The following is a 20,977-nucleotide window of genomic DNA, read 5'->3' on the forward strand; positions in this document are numbered from 1 at the left end:
ACCTTCTTGACCTTGTCAGATCCCTTGTAGTAGCTTATCAAACCATCCCATGCTCTTTTAACTTCTTTGATATAGATAACTCTATCCATAATAGATTCATGAATACCCTGATGAAGAATATAGGTAGCTTTAGAATTCTTCATCTGTTTTCAGTTAAAAGAGTTAGCGCAGCTCCTTCTGGTACTACTCCATCTGCTGGTTCAGCATAACCATCTTTCACAATGTCCTATACCTCCTGGTATGTAAATATATTCTCCATCTGCAACCTCCAATGTTCAAAGTTCTTACCTTCAAACACAGGTACCTTAATTGAACTTAAACTCGTCATCTTCTTCAACTTAACTTCTCATACCCACAACCCTAGAACCCTATACCAGTGCTCTGATACCATATGTAGTAAATCTGATATCAAAGACTTAATGAAAATAACACAGAACTAAAATTCAAAAAAACTTCACTTAATTGATGTGTTTCGACTCATGGCTCAACAACCTATTTATATGATTAACAAACTTGACTCTCAAGGAATAAACACCTTCCTAACTTAATCAAACTCTAACAAAGACACTTCTAGAAAATTCTCACGTAAAAAAACTCTAAAAACAATAAATACTTGCAACCCAAGTAAACTTCTAAAAATCGTACCGCGGGTCAACAACTCTTGTTGATCCATCACTTCATGTCAACTGTACCAGTTGATCAACCATATTCTGTCAACTCTCATAGTTGATCCATACTATTGTATCAACAACACTTGTTGATCCCTCCTGTCTTCTTCATAGTATCTTGGTTTATTTCTCAACATAAATCAAATTAAGCTTTCGTTTTTTTTAGTCTTGCTCATGTTCACTCACTCTTATATATCTATATAGGATTTTATTGAAAAGTTAAAATATAAAAAATCTTTGATGAGGGATTTTAGTTTGATGTCCCCCTATATTCTTTTTTTTCTTCTTTTTATTAGAAATTGTCGCACAAAAGCTTGCCACAAGACAAGTGTATTGATAGTTTTGTGTTTGGAGTGTACATAATGTTTTAAGAAAAATATTCTTTAATTGGTTTTGTTGGGTTCTGGTTGGTGAACATTGCAACTAATACACCAGATGTTTTTAGCGCGTAATTATTTCCCCTCACTTTTGACAAATCCATCCTTTGATGTTATTCACAGATGTAGTTGGGACATTGACTAGCATCACCAATGCACAAACATTGAAGATACAAAACTTCTATGATAGTCGTATGCAAGAACTCCAATGGCAATTAGCCAAATTGCCGACTGGTAGTTAATGCGTTTCTCCACCACAACATCAAATATCTATGTAAAGTGATTAGGAACAAAATTTCCAGGGTTGCGATTTTACAGTGCCATCTTTCAAGTGAACAAGAAAACATGTTATGTTGTTACTATTATCGATGCAAGATGTTAACAAAAAACATTGAAGATAATATATGAACTTACATCTACACGATATTTGAAGACCATTGATGATTCAAACGTAAGCGCTCCAGTGAAGATGAATGATTATTGTATGATTCAATTAATCATAAAAAAATAGGATATAATATTGTAATGGTTTAGTGATACAGTTTTATATCTTACTTAGATCTACACAAAAATTGTAGTAGTGTTATCGAGAAGCAACAAGCACTCTAGAAGCACAGTTTCTCATCTGTACCAAAATATTCAGTTTTGACATAATCGTTATCTGAAATTATTTACCATTAAAATTATAATTTTTTGAATTGATTTTATCTCGAATCACAACAATGAGAAATTTATGAATTTCTCACTTTTCCTATATCCCAAGGTGAAAGACAAAATATGGAATTGTTGTTAATATATCATCTAATTCATGATTTTGATTAGTGCATGTGCGCATTTATTTGCTTGAATTTTTCTGTCATGATTTTTGGCTTCATTTTGTTGGACCAATGTTATTAGTTTTTATTCGAATTCTTGATTTTTTAGATGGCTAAATTATTAAATCATGGTTGTTTAATAGCCTTATTATACAATACATTATGTAACCATGTTCCGTACGGTTTTTTAGTTCTGAGTTTCCTTATAAAAGCATGTAACAAAACCGTATCTTTACGAATTCCAATAATTGAATGCGAAGCGCCTGTGCCGTTACGACACGAGTTAAGTCCTAGTGTATATATATATATAAGTGTCATGGACAACACCACAAGCAAACACATCAAAGATTCCTAATTTATCTATAGTATTTTCTAAAACTATATAAATGTCCTTAACTTAAGGAAAATGGATGTCCAAACGGATTTTCAAGGTTACACCCGGACCTAACCCATCATCCGTTAGATTTCAAAAAGTCCACCGCGTTGAAGCCATTAATGAATGGTCCAGACATCTATCCGCAAAAATACTGTTGGTCCCGGTTAAATCAGCGGATTACACCGCCGACCTTAGCCTAATTTTCCCCTTAGTTTTGCTCATCTGTTTTTGGGTTTGCCCACCGCGTAATGATCTCAAAATTCGGTGGGAACCCTAACCCAGCACCAATCCACCCAGGCATCTCTCTGTCGACCGCCTATATCCCGTCAAACACCAACTGCTCTCTCTAGAAACTTCCCGTGCTCAAACCTTAGCCCAAGAACCTGTTTCAGACCCTCTGCAAACGATCCATTCGACGAGATTTGTTGCTAGAAAAACATGTTCTAGTGGTCATGAAGACGAAGTTCCAGGAAATGGTAAATTTCATCCTTCATTTTTTAATTCGATCTTTCATCTTTAAAAGCGTTTTAGGGTTTTGTAAAAAAAAGGAAAAAAAAAACTCGATTGATTACTCTGATTCGAAGTCAGGGATTAGATTTATAGTTGTCGTATCATCTTCATCTTTTCGATGTAATAAAAAAGTCCACATAAGTTTTTGGATCTGTTCTTTGGCGAGATTTGATCAATCTCCAGATACCCCCTCTTTAAATCGAAAATCAATCTTCTGATTAGTAATCAGTGCTTCTTAGTTTCTATTACCCATCAAATCGTCATGGATTTGATATTTTCAACCTAATCTTAGCGTGTGTTCATAGCTTCATTGCATTAGTTTTGCTATAATTGCGCGGAAGTAATAAGGTTTTTCCACCCTTGATTCTGGGTAACTAATGCAGAGAGTTTTCACCGCTATTGCAGTAACAATCCAAAGTTTGGTTTGAAAGAATTTCAATCAAAATTGCAGAAGGTTGCTGGTTGCCAGTGAGTGTCTCCATGAATAAGAGTTGTAGTAAACTTCAATTAATAGGCAACAAGTGGAAATGCAAGATAAAACCAGGGACGTGGCTGCACAGCGAACAAGGCCGATCTCAGACATTTAAACCTAGCCTAAAATGAAGCAAAGTATCATCTTCTCTAACAGCTTATAATGCAATTGCGTAGTACATCTCAAATGGTACTGTGCAGAACACGAGACACTTGCATATATCACATTCGGTGCCACTGTAGCAGAACCTTAATTTTTGTGCAATCAAATGTACATATACTTGCCAATGAAGTTAGTTTTAAGCGTTAACAATCAACTACCTGCTATGCCTAGTGAATGATGTATATAATTCACCTCAGTTCACTTGTAAGTTTATACTTTACTTGCTGCAATTAGGATTTTAAAATTATGCATGTTTTTTAAGTAGCGCTGATAATGGTGAACATTTGAGCTTTTGCAGGCCTTCCTTAATGGGCAATACATGTTAAGTTTGGATCGATTGCTATTTGCTTTGAACTGTTAATTCGTATAGCTAACCTGATCTTGAGCAGTCTTTAAAACAATTGTATGTTCGAACTATCTTAATCGCTTGTGTGTATTTAAAAGAGAAATGTGGAATAAGTCAGAGAATCTGGCATTGTTTGAGTTAAAATGTTTAAATTGTTAGTTGTAGTTCGAGTCAGAGCAACATTAATTTCCTTGTGCTAGAAGTACATTATAGTTCAGTGTATCTTATGTCCTTTGTGTCATATGAGCTATGCACTTTCGATGAAACTAAACCCCCCTTTCTATTTTTGTTGTGAAAAGGTTGATTCAACAAACTTCAAGCATCCAGTTATACATTGAAGTATTGTGCATCTACGCCAAAAATGCTGTCAGCTGGGAGGTAACAGTTGCCTCTACACGTTCCCCAACCACAAATGCCGCGTTAACTAGGAAAGGCCCTCAGGTGAGGAAATTCAATGACGAAGCTTGGTATTCGAGCTTGATCTATTGTATGATGTATAGGCTTCACCATTGTAGAGAAAGAGATGCTCTTACCTACTCTGTTCGTTTCCGCTCGCTTACTACAACTCTCCATACGACCACTACCACCCCCGCCACCATCATCACCAACGTAGCTAGAGTTAGCAGCCACTATGACTGCTACTTTACCATACCAGCTTCACTTCTCTCTCGCCCGTTCTATATAATCACAGAACCAACACCACCAACTCACAGGCATGAACACCACCAGCTAAGTTGGGATCAACCAGAAGCACTACACACAAGACCTGAAAGCGCCAAGTAGCAGTGAACCAGTACCCCAATTCTGAATGTCTACGGTTTAGATCAGGCGCTGTCGTCATCCATTTTCTTGAAGGCGTCGTGTTTCTTTCAAGTGACGGTGGCAGGTTCTGTGTTTGCACTTAGTCGCAGCGTCGGCTGAAAGTGAAAAGGTGGATGCGGTATTATCTCATCCTCCTTAGTCAAGTGAGTTCATGATCAATCTTCTTGCAAGCTTGGGATCGTCCCATATTATCTCAAGCAAGAGCAGCACGTATTAAATTTAGTTTTGCTAATAAAGGTACTGCCTCTACCTCTTTAGCTAAATTTTAGTTTCGTGTCCTCATTTAATAGTATTTGTTTTGATTATATTGAGTGTCCGATGGTCTTGCTTTCTCATTTCGATGATTTGTAGTCTTTTTTGCTGTTGCTTTTGTAAAGACATCTGTCTTACTTTCTGAACAGTCGTTTCACATCTTACATGCAATGATATCAACCTTTGCAGTTAGCAGCACAACAAATGTTTGTGGAAAGGCCTAATTGGTCAAGATGCCTGAACTCAGGCCTTGTCAAGTCCCGAATGATTGCAAACCACAAAATATAGAGAATATAATTGCTTACACATTTTCCCCCACCCTTATACATAGCTCGCTTGCGTGCATATAATCACATCTAGTCATTAAGTAATTTTGATGTAATTTTAAGATGGCAGCAACAAGGATCTATTACGAAATACACACACTACCACTCACGAATACCAAAAAACCAAAGACACATTGCAATATGGTGACATAACCTGAGGTGATTTAAGTGGTAGGATGACCTGAGTCCAGAATTGGCTTCCACAGGAATATGGTAAATGACGATAACTCTATATGATTGTCGCACCCTGTTTCAGCAAGTACATCAAACACGTATGTCCTTTTTCTCATCTCACATTGCTTTCTGAATTATTGAACATCGCCTGTGTGATAAAATTGTCAGGGTTCCATGCTAAATATATCCACTCTTGTGAATCACAATATATATGTACGTGTAAGTTGCTGAAGGCGGCAGCTATCTTAATGATTTCACACTATACAGAACATTGCAGGTTGAAAATAACAATGTCTGAGAAGTTCATGAACGATGTTGTGTTGTCATGAGCGGTTGGCGTGGCGGGTTAATGACTCCACCACCCGAGTACAGCTAGTTGTGACGTAACTCTAATAATGAGAAGGTGTTCCAAGTATGACATTGAGGGATGATAAACCGTGGACCACCACCTAATTTAGCTCGAAGCTCCCGCACCTCACAATCTCACAAGTATTTGCAAACATGGTCTTGTGATTATCAGGGTTTTAGAAGCCTTTCGGAGTTGACGCTGATTGGTGCTGAGCATCTCCTGGATTGGTCACCAGCTCCTTCCCCCTTCAGAGATTACCACTTTTATTCAACCGATAAGCGGTTACAATTATTTTTTTCGATTCTATTTAGATAGTGGCGGACCTCTATTTTGCTATAATTGCCTTTACTTAAAACCTCTTACGGTGATGATGCTGCAATATTTTCATGTTCTAATTCAATATACACAATATTTATATTTCCCATTTAATACCTGGTGTTTAATTGAAACCAAATTCTGTTTACAGTTGCTGTCTGCACAAATTATTCTACCGAATCAAGTTACCCCGTACAATGTTCCAAACACCGTCAACCTGACGGGCTAAGCTCCAGAGTTAGTGAGGGGTTTTATACAAAACTGGGCCGCTCACGGGCTTACTGCCAGTCTATAAAAGAGTAGAGATGCCTCTCCTGAGTTGTTATTAGAGAACATAAAAAGATGTCTTCAATGAGATCGATTTTGAAGAAGACTTATTCTTGTTTCAAAAAATCATTAGGTGAAACATCACTAGGTTTCATGGAAGGAAATCAAAGGATTCGGCGTTTCAAATCTGATGCCAAGGGTTTTCCCGGTTACCGAGAAACTAGTAGACACTTTCAAACCAAGGTCTGATTTTTAAAAAATTTCCCTTTTTGACTTTCAAATCTTTAATTACTTGCTGCTGCTTTCGTCTACATCCAGGTACCTTATTTTTTTATTTTTTGTTGTCTTCAATTATTTAGGTTTATATCTATCTCCAATTTCTGATTAAGTTTATTTTCCCAAATATTATGCATCTATTCGTTCTTCGAACCATCCTATATTACCTCTGATTCCACCGACTGTAGTTATATTACCTCTGATTCCACCGACTGTATTTTTATTGACTAACTCACCACTGATCTGCCTTTAGTAGGGCTGGCAACGGATAGATATCCCGCGGATATTGGCAGTTCCGATAAGGTTAAGGTTAAGGATTATCGGGTATCCGATATCCGATAATATCCGGCGGATACCAAAAATTCTAATTCGATAAGGTTAAGGTTAAGTTATCGGATATCGGATTTTTATCCGATAAAATCCGGTAACTAGGAAAAAACCTAAAAACTTGAAAAAAAAACAGAGTCTATCTTTTTAAGTTCAAAATGTTCAGTGAAAAGTATAAACCCACACAAGTACAATGTTTAGAATTTACTCTCAGTCTAGTGAATGCAAAAGAAAGTATACAACAGGCTACAACAAAGCCAAAAAAACAATGTCTCTCAGTCTTAGTGTGGTCTTGCTTGGCTGCCTGGCATATTGCATCAACTTCACCTCAGTCCACGATTTCCATATTTGCATTCACAAATCACAAAGAATCGATTGATAAGAAAATTCTGACATCCAACATTTCAGTACCTCAAAGCTTTCACCATTATAAACAACAATGCAACACACATACCCACATGTTAACCAAGCAAAAGATATGCAATCTAATAAGTGACTACAAAATCTGGAGGTATAGTACCAGTACTGCATTATATTGTAAAGACTGGACGATAGGCTTTCACTAACAAAAAAACGACAGCATATCAAAAACAAACCTTTTAATCTTAAGGTCTGAGTCATACATTTTACTCATCCAACAATGCTTATAAACTGGACTCACAGAGGTAACAAGGCAGAAAACCCTATTTACAGAGGTAACCAAGCTTTCACCACTTAGTGTGTCCCTATTTCACAACCTCCCCTCTAACTTTACAACACCTGTGCCCTTAAATTTGTATTTTTCATCAGCACACACATATTTGTCAACACACCACTATATTAAGATAAACTGAGATGGTGAGAAATTGAGAACATAAACTATAAATCTAAAACATAATATGGACAACATGGACAGTTCAGTAAGCAAAACAACATGTCAACAACTATATGATAAGCTACACAAATAGAAAAGGCTGATATAGAATCCACTATATGGTAACAAACTCATACTAAACAATAAATAACACAATGATTTTTCACATGATAGTCATAGGCATTGCATTTAAAAGTTACAGCTTTACAAACTCATATTAGTATATTACCCTATTGCTTCCTTGTCTTGAAGACCCAATGACTGACATATGGGGTTGGCTTGGGTTGGAAATTGATTCATGATCCCAAATTTCAGAATAACATATACATATTTACTATAAACTTTACATAAAAATCTGAAAGCCACAAGGCAACATTGCTTGATGATGTAAGTGTTATAAGCTCTTATTCACTTAGCTGTAGTGACATAACAAGATTTGAAATACTGAAATAAAACTATAATCTACACATTCTAACACATATCCCTAATTATTCTTTAAATTACACAAAGCTAAAGGCTAAAGCCAAGAAACTATGGGTACTGTGACTACTGTCACTTTTTTTGTACTTAACATCAACAACTCATAGCATAACCAAGACACCTATGGTTCTTATTACATGTTGAAGGTTCAATACAAACAAATTGAACTGCAAATCACACATCCACAACATCCATAAAGCCATCCATGAATTGAGAATATTTAAGAGACATGAGAATACAACATGTGGCTAAACTTCACAACATTTTTTTTAATCAAAATACTAACACTTGAAGATTACAACTTACATTCTTCTTCTTTGCTGCTACTGGAGTTTTAACACCTTTCTTGAGATCCTGCAATAAACAAATGAAGTAATGGATATGATACTGAGGTTACAATCTGAAAAGAGATCAATACAAATCGAAGCGAATCAATCTAAAAGATTAGCTGAACAGAAACAACAATATGACCAAGAAATCATTCAATCACTTCAATGGCTTATATTCAAACATGAATCAGAAAGAAATTTTCTAGAAAATCAATTGAAGTTGTGTAAACCCTAGAAGAGGGAGGGATTTAGATCGAGATGATATAGAAAAATTAAAACCCTAACTATCAATAGTAAGTTATTCTTCGACCTCATATTCCAGTTCAGTTTAAACCCATCTCAAATCTTTCATCTGTAACCCTAATTTTTTATTGCAACACATAAACCCTAATTTCATAAGAATTGAACATAGAAATCGAACAAAAATCATTAACAACATAGAGAGGGGAGCGAATCAATACCTGATTAAGAGATTAATTACTGGAGAAGTGAGAACTGAGTGATTAATCGATAGGGGGGAGCGAGACTGAGACTGAGAAGAGAAGAAAAAAAAAGTGAATCAGAAATGTCTTCTCTTCTCTCGACTCCTCGATTAATATGTATGTGAAAATTACTAGTACGCCCCTACCCTATCGGATATCGGATATTAACCAATCGGATAGAGCCCAATCCGATTCCGATAGGTTAAGAGGACATATCCGATAATTTATCGGATTCGGATATCCGGTATCCAATATAATGGATAAAATCCTATAGGATTTCGAATAATCGGAAACAGATCCCGGATATCGGTTATCCATTGCCAGCCCTAGCCTTTAGTTTCGCTGCTAAACGACTCAAGATCATATTTAACCTAGGGGTCCGGTACCAATACATCGGGTCCAGTTCGTAAATTAGTGAACCCGGAACCGGACCCGATAAACTTGAATATTCGGCCAAAAAAAAGACAAATAAAAGAATGAACGACGGGGTTCTTCCTGACGATTCTACAGGTCGAGAATTATTATTGGTAATGAGTCAAATTTTAGGACCAAATCATCCAGTTCCTGTTTAGTTCCCAGTAATCTGAGTACGGCTCTAAATTTTAACTCATGATACCTACTATAAGACCAAAAAACATGTTTCTGCTAGATCTGGTTATTTAACTATGGAAATGGTTGGGGGGAGTGTATTTATAGAAATTTTTTTATCAGTAAGTAAGATAATTGATAGACAAAAGAAAAAGTTCATGGTTGTAAAACTATAGTAGTAGTGTGCATTGTAAGTTTTCTACAGTAGTAATGTTTCATAAAAGTTCTGAACAGAACTTTTTGTTTCTGGGGATGTTTATGAAATACTTGAGTAGGATATCACAGATTCTACTTAGTTGCCACTAGAAGTACATGGGAGTTTTTAGGGCGAAGACACTCGTACATGAACATATAAGGAGAGCAAATTCCATACTAGCCATGTAGACGAGTGGCATGTATTTTTAAATGTGGGTGTTTAGAAGAAAGCATGTGAAGTCTTCAGATATGTTAACTACAAAGAGGTTTCCTCACGGAGATATATAATAATCCAAGGAACAGCAATGCACAAACATGTTAGGGAAAGCTGCCATAACAGATGATGCATGCATAACCAAGCCCTAAATAAATATGGAGTTTCAAGATAAGTTAACCCAACTGGGCCACTGTATAATCAAACCAATCAAGATATGTATATAATCAAATTAGAATGACATCTCCAACGGAGACCTCTTGAGGCACCAGTGCGAACTGGTATCATAAGCGGTGCTGGAGGTCAAGTAAAATTGACATAGTTGGAAACATTGAAAAAACACTCAAAAGGAAGAGATTGCGTCGAAGGAGCTAGTTTCAAACAGAAATGCGTGGAAGTTAGCTATTCACGTACTAGATTCAAAACATAGGGAGTTTGGTTAAGGTTTGTTTAGGGGTAGCATTTACAGGCTAGACTCTGCTTAGCGACCCAGGATCAAGGACTTAGAGGTTAAAGCTAAGAACTTTGGCTCCTAGATTTATTAGTTTAGTTAGTATCTAGATTATTGTTAGCATTATAGGTAGCAGTACTGTTCTTCTAGATTTCTGTTTATGTTTTGGAAACTTCGACGTGTGTTTTCTTTCTAGCCTTTCCCAACTTGTTTGGGACTAACGGCTAGGTTGTTGTTGCTGTTGTTTAGTTGTACTTTTTTCTTAATTCTTTTGTTAATTTAATGGGTCATATATTTTGAAGGAGGAAGAGAAGGAATTCAATAAGGTGAAATTTTATAGATATGTGTTAACAAGGACCGAGATTCCTGATTATGGAAAGATATACCAGCAGCTTGCGCGTGATTTAAGGCATAAGTGTGCCGATGAGGAACGTTGGCAGAAATTTGGTACGCGACATGAGTTGTCTGCGCGAGACACTGAATATTTGAATCAATGTGATGAGGCGATGGAAAGACAAAAGGAAATCGAGTATGAGATTGATGACAAAAGACTTGAGGAAGAGGTGGAAACATTAATCAGGTATCCATTTTTTTTTTAATTGAATTCTTGGACTTGGAATCGTACCAATGACGATATGTGATAATGTGATTCACTAGTGCTTTGAAGGTAGGTTTCTACTAATACTGTAGAAACGAGTAGTATATGACGATATGTGATAATGTGATTCATTAGTGCTTTATTAGTAGGTTTTGACTAATTTTAGTAGAAACATTAAGTATATATCTCTGCTTGATTAAGTTATCTTTGCTTCCCTGCTTGATTAAGTTATTTTAGTAGAAACATTTTCGTCGTAAGGGTAACGAGTTTTGGTATGGATTATGACTGAATATCTCCAATTAAAAAGAAAAGAGAGTACTAAATCAAACTTTGGTTCGGTGATTTAGTAGAAATACTTGGTAAATATCCTCACTTAACGAAGTTATATTAAAAACAGATACCATTTGCAAAATGATTTATCAATTTACTATATCACCGAGTCAATGACCGATTTGATACCCTTTCTATGATTTCGATGCATTCGTTACCTTTCTCTACCATTTAGGGTAAAATGAAAGTATACTTCAAAACAGAAAATGTGGACATCGTCATTTTTCTTAGCGATAAAGAAATTGGCGTTGATCACGTCAAAGAATCATGAAACTATATATATATTGCATTTTGTTCTGTTAAGCGTCTCATTTTTAAAGACGATCTTTTTTTAATGACAACAATGTTTCAATAATGCCTTGCTCACAGTTCAAAAAAATAAATAATGCCTTATTCTTGAGGGCCATGACCTAGTTTCCTTTTGTTACCGCTGATTGTATGTTGGTCTTGTTATGCATTATTGATAAATTTGCTTATATGGGTGACTGGTACTGGAGTTTTAATCCTGGTGTGTTTCTAGTGTAGAAACTGACGTGTTGTTAAACCTATTACCTATTATTTCTGAATGCACCTGTTGTAAGTTATTAGAAGTAGAAACCGTCATTTATTTTTTCTTGGTTACGGATTTTTAATTGTCAAATGAGTATCTTGCTCTTGTCTGAGCTTATTTATGGATTATCCTGTAGCTGGTTATAAATATTTTTCTTTATCCTTTTTAATGCGACCAGGTCAGGGGATCTCTCGATGGAGAGGATTGGTTGTCGAAATATTCAATGATTGCAGCTTTTGCTTGGCAGAAGAACACCTGAGCCACATTATAGGAGAAACCCTATTTACAAGTCTTGTTTTCTGCTTTATGAAAGATTTAATCACAATGATTGCAGCTTTTGCTTGGCGGAAGATTTACACCTGAGCCGCATCACAGGAAAAACCCTATTTACAAGTCTTTTGTCTTTTGTCTTCTGCTTATGCCGTAGAACAGAAAGTCGAACCTTTTACAACTTTTATCTTCTTTTCTGTTTTTCTCTGAATCAGAACAACTTTTGCATTGCTAGTGCCAAACTCTTGGTAAACGCATTAGTAATAATGAAATAAAAGTTCAATAATGTTTTAGTGAAGAATGTATCTTTTCCAACGTTTTTTGTTTTTGGAGGATTTGTTTTTAACTAAAATAATGACCACTATCTATTAGAACACCGCTGCCACGATGGGTGACTGACCGAATAAAAGCTAAATGTCGCCGATTTTATAACGCGTGATACATATTTTTTATTGGAATGTTATCGTTTCAATGGTTACATAATTAAATTAGTGGATGCATGAACATTACATAATTAAATTAGTGGATGCACAAATCAAAATACTACTGTATGAATTGTTATCCATCTTTTGTTATGGCTTCATAACTCATTTATGCATTTTTTTTCAAGGCTGCTAATGAGGTGCCAGGTTAATTAGGTGTGTACCAAGCAAAGGCAAAACTTGTTTCGTTTTATATGAAAACCTGTTTTGTCTTATCTTGATTTTGGTGCACCCCTACTTAATCTGGTACCCCGGTTAGAAATCTTGTTTTTTTCTTTATTGGAATGATATTTAATGTGAGAATGTTATAAATGATTCAACCCGAGAAAGTTGCTTCCACTTTTTGAAAGCAACTTGGATAAAGTTGCATTCACTTCTTGAAACAATTTGTGCTAGTTTTGTCCACTTCTGGAAACAACTTGTGCTAGTTGCTTCCACTTTTCAGAAGGTGAGCCATTTTTAAAAATTGAATAAGGTTATATTTTAAGAGGTATATTGTGAGGGGTATTTTGGGACAGTTTTAAGAACTAATTTGGGAGTAAATTAGTATTTTTAAGAAGTTTGGTTGCCCATAATAATTTAGTGGAGTGGGAAAGCAAATTTGATAAGCCCCAAATAAGTGACATAAGCACCAACCTAGTCATGTTTATTTTTCATTTTGTTTTTTAAACATTAAAAAATCCTATATCCTATTTGGCTTGAAAGCATAAAAGAAGGAAAAAAAATGAAACGCCATCGACAAGATTCTAATTTTAAATTATAAAAACATGATCCATCTCTAGAATTCTTTGGAGAATTACTTCTTCAATTACATTAACAATTCCATAATAAATAAATAAATTGAAGCATAAAAAAATATACTTGTATATATATATATTGAAGAATTCAAACAAGCCCTCTAATTTTCATTTGTTTTTCTACGAAGATCAAAAAATCCTGAACCTCATTGTGGTGAGCACTTCACATCTCAACAACTCTATTACCGGTAAAGGAAAGTAGGACATTTTCCCATTGTCATGATGATTTAGGTCAGTCTTCTCTATGGGTTACCCGTTACACTTCAACCGCTTTGTTGACAATTGTCGTATCGTAGTCTTGAAGTCTTCTTCTAGAGTACTTCGACTTTACCCGACATCAAGATAGCTATGTGAACGTTTAAAAAAACGGAGAAGAAAGTCGCATCTTCGGACCCACACTTTTAAGTGAAGAAAAAGTGAAGAAGTCAACTGGTTGAATCATTTGGGTCGAGTCCATGGTTCACCGATTAGGATGCGGTGGAGCTTCAGCAAGTACTATATCTGTTCCAGAAAAAAATGATATTTTTACTCTTTAGTTTTACTTTTACCTAAAAATAAGCTAAACTAAACTAAAAAAAAATCATTTTCTCTGAGACGGGCGATTAGTACACCCTAGACCAATATGATACCGATTGGAGATGAAGCAACTTCCACATTAAGAATGTAAGCTCAACAAGAAAACCTTATCACATTACCCCTTGTTGATAAAATAAGAAAACCTTTTCCGGGCATACTGCGTAAGCGCAAAAAGGTTGTCAGCAAAACATTATCTTATCACCTTGTTGTTGTTCATGAAACCATATCAGAAACTTGCTCAGAACTTATTTCGATTCATCACTATAAAAACTACCATAAGAAATACGGCGTGCAAAATCAATCAGTGAAAACAGCCAAGTGAACTTCAAATATCAGACCCATTCATAAAAGGAGATTTCACATTACCCCTTCAGAAGTAATTGAACTCAAATATTTAACTGACTCGTGAACGGAGATGACGCATTATCCTTAAAGAGGTATAAATGCCAAATGCAGAAACTATTTGTACTGGAAAAAAATTGAATCTAAGATCACCAATTGGCACTGACAGTTTCGGCAAAACTAAGTAGTAGAACCAAAACAAATCATGGTAGTAGAAAACATCTTATAATCTCTTTCTGACTTTCAGAACCAAAGTAAACATAGATCTAAAAGGACCTGTCTTTTCTTCGCTTCTTTCAAATATTCAGCCTAGAACTCCTTTGTCATTGGACACTATATTTCAGCACATTGAACCAATAATTTTACCAAGTCTAACCAGTTAGCTTCATACAAGTTTGGACCAACAAGGAAGTTCAAATCTGTAGACTGTAGGAAAAAAAAATCTTCTGTTAGAGAGAAGAGGCAAAATAGCTACTGCTAAAACAAAGGAGTGACAACTATATATGATAAGGCTGTAGGCTTCTTGTCGGAATTCTGTTTCTGCCCAGAACTTGTTTTTTTAAGTGCCCTACTATATAATTCCATTATTATGTGCAAGTAGTTCACTCAAAAGTCAAAATGGCACAAAGATACTTGAGAAAACCATAATTTATCTGAATCGACAATTTTTTGAGTGCTTGCAGAACTGCAATTCAACAAACATATATCATACAGAGCAATCAACACAACCGTTTGAAATCTAAATGTTCAAATGATTTTGCACAGTAAAAGATAGTGATGAAGCTGCAAATCTTATAGTGATGAAGCTGCAAATCTTTCTCCTCCTGGACATCATCTGAGGACAACAAGAAACTAAAAGTGAAGATACATGGGTGATGCAAAGCAGAGTCAAGTTAAAGACTCAAAGCCTTACCCTACAACACATTATATTTGCAACTTGCCAGTTTGTATGCACAAAATACTTCCACTATGGGGATGCAATAAGATTCAGTATGTCATCACGACACGTAATAGTGGAAACCCCGAAGTATGATAATTTCCACACACTTTTCTTGTTGGGATTGGGAATAATACTTCACCGGAAGTGGGTAATTAAGGAGTAAAAGTAAGAAAAGAAAGTTTTCAATCATACAGCGGAAAGACGAGAAGAAAATAACGGAGTAATTTTTATTTCAGTGGCTGCTAAGGATAAACCACCAATACCTTTGTTGTTTCTTTCGTGGATGATGACAACATGTGCTGCTACCACCATTTCCAGTTTCATAGCAGGGACTCTTGTTCAACCATTTCAAGCAGAAGGATCTAGATACCAAAATACCAAATGCAAGATAATTGCAGAGAACGAGCCAAGCACAGCCGAAAGAACAAGAAATGGGCGCAGGCCATACCTACTTCGTAACTCCCAATATTCCGATATGGCTCGCTCAACTGTCAGCGAAAAGAACTTGTAAGCGCCAGCACTGGTATTCACCTCAGATATTTTTGAAGCCTTTACGAATTCACCTGAATTGAGTGAAACTAGACTTCCAACAAACGTAGTTGCATTAAAATGTTTTGGCATGCCGGGAATATCAAGAGCCACAAGTCTTCCGCTTTTGGGGTTATACGAGACTAAAGCATCCCTGCCTTCTAAACGTAAACCCTGTAATAGAATCTCGCGATTCTTATTGAGATAATGCAGGGGCAATAACATATAAAAATTTATTGTATCTCTTGAAAGGCTGAAAATTTTGGTCCAAGAATCTGTAACTCCATAATCTTTCATTATCCAAAGCTCGATGTTGCTCTCACCGCTTGGATGAACTGATAGGCAAAGTTCCTCTCCCAAGACGACCACTTCCATATCTTCGTATGAATACCTGCAGTCGTGTAGATAGCAACTGGGTACTTGGATTTCTTTGGTTCGCTCTTCAACTATATCGAACGAGACTATAACTTCAGTGTCTCCTATCCAATGTATAATTCCATTTAAAGGCTTCACACACATATTGTTACTACGATTCACATTATAACTTAAGTTTCCAATGTTATTCCATGAATTTGAACCTAATCTACTAACCCAAACTTCAGAGGTAATACTAAATTCTGGATTGGCCACTAACTTGAACAACTTGTAATCATCAATTTTCCAATCGTAACAAACACCATATCTGGAGAAGCCTTCTAGATTTGACGTTGGTGTGGGTATATCCTTGTATTCTCGTGTTGATGGATTCCACAAGCATATCATTTTCCGACTACCAGTGGATAAGACGATTAAGCCATCACATGAATAAATACGTAGATAACCAGGTAGAAACGTATCTTGTGGGAGATCAGTTCGAACAGCCATAGGGTAAGACAAGGAGGATGTTAAATCAAAATCTATGGTTTTATAAACACCCCTATTCTCGTCATCAGAACCTATCAAATAAGCCGCGAAATTTGTATCAAGCAGGACACTAAACTTGTTGTTTTCAATAGCATGGTGAAGGTGTGTCTTAATAAACTTAGGGTTTTTGAACAATTCACACCAGCGTTTGCACACACACCTGAAACGAGAGATCGATTTGACTGGTAACTTCGATACTATAATGACGATCATATCTTCAGGAAGGCTCGCCATTGTTAAGCTTTTCTTTTTCTTCTTTGTAGCTATTGCAGGATGAAACTACAGCTGAAAAACACCGACAATTGAAATTCAAAAATTAAAAAAAATACGAAAACGAAAGAGCCACATGAAATATTTTCACTTGAATTGAAGCAATTTTGTGGAGAAGTTTTACCTTTCAGTGATGAAATTTTGGTGATTCTGTAGCCATCAATTGTGTTTTCTGAGGGTTTTTGGTTACAGGTGAGAGGAAAAGAATAAGAGGCAACTTTTCTAGTGAAGTTCCGAGTATTTGAGCCCAAGGTTTTACTATTCCAGCCCAGCTTTATTTCCGCACTGATTTTTTTTTTTTTCGGTCTGCGGGTTAAAACCCCAGAGAGGTTATAACCCATCTACAAAAAACCCATCCAAACAAAAGTGATACAAAAACCCCAAATATCATAAACTATCTAAACTACCCTCCCCTAATTCAACCCAAAAGAAACTGAGAAAGAAAACGACCCACTAATTTATTACTTTACAACCTGCGTAACGGACAAAATTTCTTAAAACCTCCGCTCCTGTATTCGTTCAAAATCAATCTGTATTCGTTCAAAAATCAATCCGCTCCTATATTCGTTCAAAACAATCTGCTCATCCCTAAGCCAAAATCGTTCAAAATCAATCTGTATTCGTCATCATCTTCTCGATTTTACCTTCTTCTCTTATTCTATGGTTGCGTACTTCAACCACTGCTACAAAATCTGACCTAATTTTTTAACCCCAAATGGCGAAGAAACAAAATCAACAGGCGAAAAAGAAAGATGAAAAGCTAAAGAAAATAGCGAAACCATCTCCTAAAGGTAAGAAATCGAATTTTCTTTCAAGTTGATTTCGAGTTTGAATTCAAAAGATTATAAGGTTTCATTTGATTTCTGGGTTGATTTTCTGTTTGCTTTTAGGTTTCATTTCTTAGGTTAGGTTCTATTTTCATTTGGTTACATCGTTTCTTTGGTTTAGGTTTAGATTTCAGTTTGTTTGATGTAACCAAATGAAAACATATTTCAATTGTTTGTATATTTGATGCAACCAGATATTTTTTTTTTCTATTTGATGAAACCATATTTCATTTGTTGTTTATTTGATGAAACCAAAGTATAATCTGTTTTTTTTTATGAAACCATTCTGGGTTTCATCATTTTACAACCAATTGTTAATCTGTTACATCATAATAATATGGTCTTTTTGATGAAACCATTTTTGGTTTCATCACTTTTCATTTGTTAGGTTTAGGTCTGCAAGAATGATGTAACAGATTTGCGATGAAACCAGATATCATTTTCTGTTTCTTAATGAAACCCAAAATTGGTTTCATCATTTTTAGTTATTGGTTTACTTCTAGAGTTGTTATTGGCTGTTGATTTGAATTCAAACTGTGGAGATTGGAGCTATGTTACGTAATCTTATGGTTTCATACAAGTTTCAATTATGCTTATGGTTTCATCACTTTGTTCGTGCTTATGGTTTCATCATTACAAGTGTATGTCTTATGGTTTCATCATTATTATTTATTATTCTCTTATGGTTTAATTTTGGTTTCACAATAGGTAAAAAAAGAGATAAGGAACCATACAGGTGCTCATTGCATCATTTATGCGAGCTAGCAGTGAAAATTAAGGCGTTGATAAAAAACAAGCAACTGCATTTGAAAGCTCTTAAATCATGTCCTTTCTGGCGTTTCTTTGAGCCGTTCTATGATGGCGTAATGAACAAAGATGAGCTCATCAAAAAGACAAAAGCAGTAATAATATTTTTAAGTACAATTGAAAACAGACTTGATGGTAAGCTCCCGTATTGTTTCAAATTACCAAGATCAAGGAAAATGACTTTGCGGACAATTCCAGAACATTTTGCTGTGACTTTTGGTTTCCAAATGGTGAATTATGTAGAAGCAGACGACATTGATGAAGATCTGGTTAAAAAGGTTAACGTCTTTGTGGCTAATTATTTTGCTGGAAATAAAAAGACGAAAAAAACCGATATTGAAAAGCGTATGCTGGAAGCCGCAAATGATGAAACCAGAGCGGATGACTTTGTCAAGTTTTTCGTAATGTTTCTGTTGGTTTCAGTATTTGTCCCTAACAAATATGGGCAGACTCTCGCAGCAAAGTACTTGTATATGGTGTTTGATATGAACAAGGTGTGCTGGCCGGAAGTCTTCCATGACTATGTACTTGATTCGATAATGACAAACAGAACAGACGTAGAAAATGTTGTTGGTTGTGTAATATACCCTCTGGTAAGTTAAGATTTGTTCTTTTTTTCATAATTTAAGTATTTTTTTTCAATATTGGTTGTTGAATAATAAGCGACTTGTTTTTGATGATTAATTTGAAATTTTTTTTTTTTTTGCAGTATTGGTTGGCAGAGATGACAAAGATCACACAAAGAAAGCATGGGCTAGACAAGTATCTGAGGTTTGCTAGATGGAACCTTAGCAACATCTGTCAACAAGTATTGTCTAACTTCGAGAATCTTGAAGAAAAAACAGAACTTTGGTCTAAGGTAAATATTTACTTAGAAGATTTACTTTTCTGATGGAACCAATTTTGGTTTCATCAAAAATTCTAGCTGAATTTTTGTTTCTTAGATAACTTCGAGGGTTTTATTTGATATTTTTGTTAGACAATATTCGAAATCTTCGAGGGTTTTATTAGATTATTGCTATGAGTTGTTACCATTACTTGTTACCATTAAAAATGCTATGCTTGGTATGTCGTCTATTTTATTTTAAACTAATTTTGGTAAATATTTTCTTGTTCAGATTTACTTCTTTGATGAAACCAGTTTTGGATTCATCAAATTTTTTAGCTGAAACCAATTTTTCTTGTGTACTGCAGGAGAATATTGGTCACCGAAAGGGATCATTCTTGCTTCAGTATGACGAATCAGAAATGCGCTTGGCTGATCCCGTAGATGAAGTGGAAATTGTTGTGCCAGATGAAGAAAATGAAGTGCCGGTTAAAGTGCAAGATGAAGAAAATGTTGGTGCTAGCAGTGAAGCTAACTCCTTCAAAGCCAAATACCAATTTGCGCGAGCATTGATTGAAAAGCTTAGGATCAATACTACATATGTTCTTTCTAAAGAAGAAGAATCATTGCTGGCAAAATATGATGCCGAGGACAGGGAACAACAACTGGTACAAAGATAGATTTGATTTTTCTTAGTAACAATTGAATTACTCGCATATATTACAATTTTCTTATATATTTCATCATTTTTTTTGATGAAACCAGATTTGGTTCCATCATTCTTTTGATGGAACCAGATTTGCTTTCATCATTTCAAGTTAATGTTTGTTTGATGAACTGGCCAGTTCTTTTTATTCTTTCAGAAGTTTTTGATTTTTACAGCATTAGGTTTTGACACAGGAAGATGAAAAATAAAATAACTTAGGTATCTTAATATTGCAGGTGATAACAAGGGATGTTAACATGATAAATCAACAAGAATCTGAACAAGAGCAGGTCATATCTTCTTCGTAGAAGACAGTCACCGATGATGAACAAGAAGGAGATGGTACTGAGTTGACTCCAAATAATATCGAGGATATCAAGGTGGCGGAGCGGGTTGAATCTGAAATGGAGAAAGCTACTTCATCGAAGCCAGTCACCAAATGAACAAGAAGGAGAGGGTACTGAGTTGACTCCAAATACTGAGGATATCAAGGTGGCAGAGCGGGTTGAATCTGAAATGAGCAAAGCTTCTTCGTCGATGCCAGTCACCAATGATGAACAAGAAGGAGAGGGTACTGAGTTGACTCCAAATACCGTTGAGGATATCAAGGTGGCAGAGCGGGTGGAATCTGAAATGAGCAAAGCTTCTTCGTCGATGCCAGTCACCAATGATGAACAAGAAGGAGAGGGTACTGAGTTGACTCCAAATACCGTTGAGGATATCAAGGTGGCAGAGCGGGTGGAATCTGAAATGAGCAAAGCTTCTTCGTCGAAGCAAATTATTGAACAAGAAGAAAACG

At 35.7% G+C, this 20,977-nt stretch overlaps 2 protein-coding genes and 1 long non-coding RNA gene across 10 annotated transcripts; 2 read left to right on the forward strand and 1 right to left on the reverse strand.

Moving 5' to 3' along the window:
* The first annotated feature begins 2,526 nt into the window (after nt 1-2,526).
* Nucleotides 2,527-6,078, forward strand: LOC113317391. Of its 5 annotated transcripts, none has more exons than XR_003343488.1 (6): nt 2,527-2,712; nt 3,152-3,584; nt 3,679-3,783; nt 4,026-4,785; nt 4,990-5,398; nt 5,568-6,078. It is a non-coding gene; the product is annotated as an uncharacterized LOC113317391 (long non-coding RNA). The 5 variants fall into 5 exon arrangements; XR_003343490.1 differs by having other exon boundaries at nt 5,190-5,398; XR_003343486.1 differs by having other exon boundaries at nt 4,026-5,398.
* Nucleotides 6,079-6,280: 202 nt separating this feature from the next.
* LOC113317390 lies at nt 6,281-12,548 on the forward strand. The gene is made up of 3 exons (XM_026565500.1): nt 6,281-6,474; nt 10,729-11,006; nt 12,083-12,548. Exons 1-3 carry the CDS (start codon nt 6,307-6,309, stop codon nt 12,129-12,131), a joined length of 495 nt encoding a protein of 164 aa, XP_026421285.1. The 5' UTR covers nt 6,281-6,306; the 3' UTR covers nt 12,132-12,548.
* Nucleotides 12,549-13,540: 992 nt separating this feature from the next.
* On the reverse strand, nt 13,541-17,250 carry LOC113318974 (F-box/kelch-repeat protein At3g06240-like). Of its 4 annotated transcripts, none has more exons than XM_026567275.1 (4): nt 17,137-17,250; nt 15,760-17,027; nt 15,575-15,673; nt 13,541-13,954 (listed from the first exon to the last, which is right to left on the reverse strand). In XM_026567275.1, the coding sequence occupies exons 2-4, from the start codon at nt 16,974-16,976 to the stop codon at nt 13,939-13,941; spliced, it is 1,332 nt and encodes a 443-aa protein (XP_026423060.1). In that variant the 5' UTR covers nt 16,977-17,027; nt 17,137-17,250; the 3' UTR covers nt 13,541-13,938. The 4 variants fall into 4 exon arrangements, with proteins under 4 accessions (XP_026423060.1, XP_026423062.1, XP_026423059.1 ...); XM_026567277.1 differs by lacking the exons at nt 13,541-13,954; nt 17,137-17,250 and adding an exon at nt 13,967-14,186 and having other exon boundaries at nt 15,760-16,774; nt 16,903-17,029; XM_026567274.1 differs by lacking the exon at nt 13,541-13,954 and adding an exon at nt 13,969-14,186.
* Nucleotides 17,251-20,977: the final 3,727 nt, after the last annotated feature.

This window comes from Papaver somniferum, chromosome 10, assembly GCF_003573695.1.
Source record: "Papaver somniferum cultivar HN1 chromosome 10, ASM357369v1, whole genome shotgun sequence".
Lineage (NCBI taxonomy): Eukaryota > Viridiplantae > Streptophyta > Magnoliopsida > Ranunculales > Papaveraceae > Papaver > Papaver somniferum.

Bases quoted from the DNA above. Each gene is read 5' to 3' on its own strand.
- LOC113317390 (XM_026565500.1), top strand. From the start codon at position 6,307: ATGTCTTCAATGAGATCGATTTTGAAGAAGACTTATTCTTGTTTCAAA. The intron at 6,475-10,728 runs GTCTGATTTTTA...TATATTTTGAAG, and splicing joins GTAGACACTTTCAAACCAAG to GAGGAAGAGAAGGAATTCAA. The intron at 11,007-12,082 runs GTATCCATTTTT...TAATGCGACCAG, and splicing joins GAGGTGGAAACATTAATCAG to GTCAGGGGATCTCTCGATGG.
- LOC113318974 (XM_026567274.1), bottom strand. From the start codon at position 16,976: ATGGCGAGCCTTCCTGAAGATATGATCGTCATTATAGTATCGAAGTTA. The intron at 15,674-15,759 runs GTATGGCCTGCG...TTTGGTATCTAG, and splicing joins TATTGGGAGTTACGAAGTAG to ATCCTTCTGCTTGAAATGGT. The intron at 14,187-15,574 runs GTATTGGTGGTT...GCGCTTACGCAG, and splicing joins CCACGAAAGAAACAACAAAG to TATGCCCGGAAAAGGTTTTC.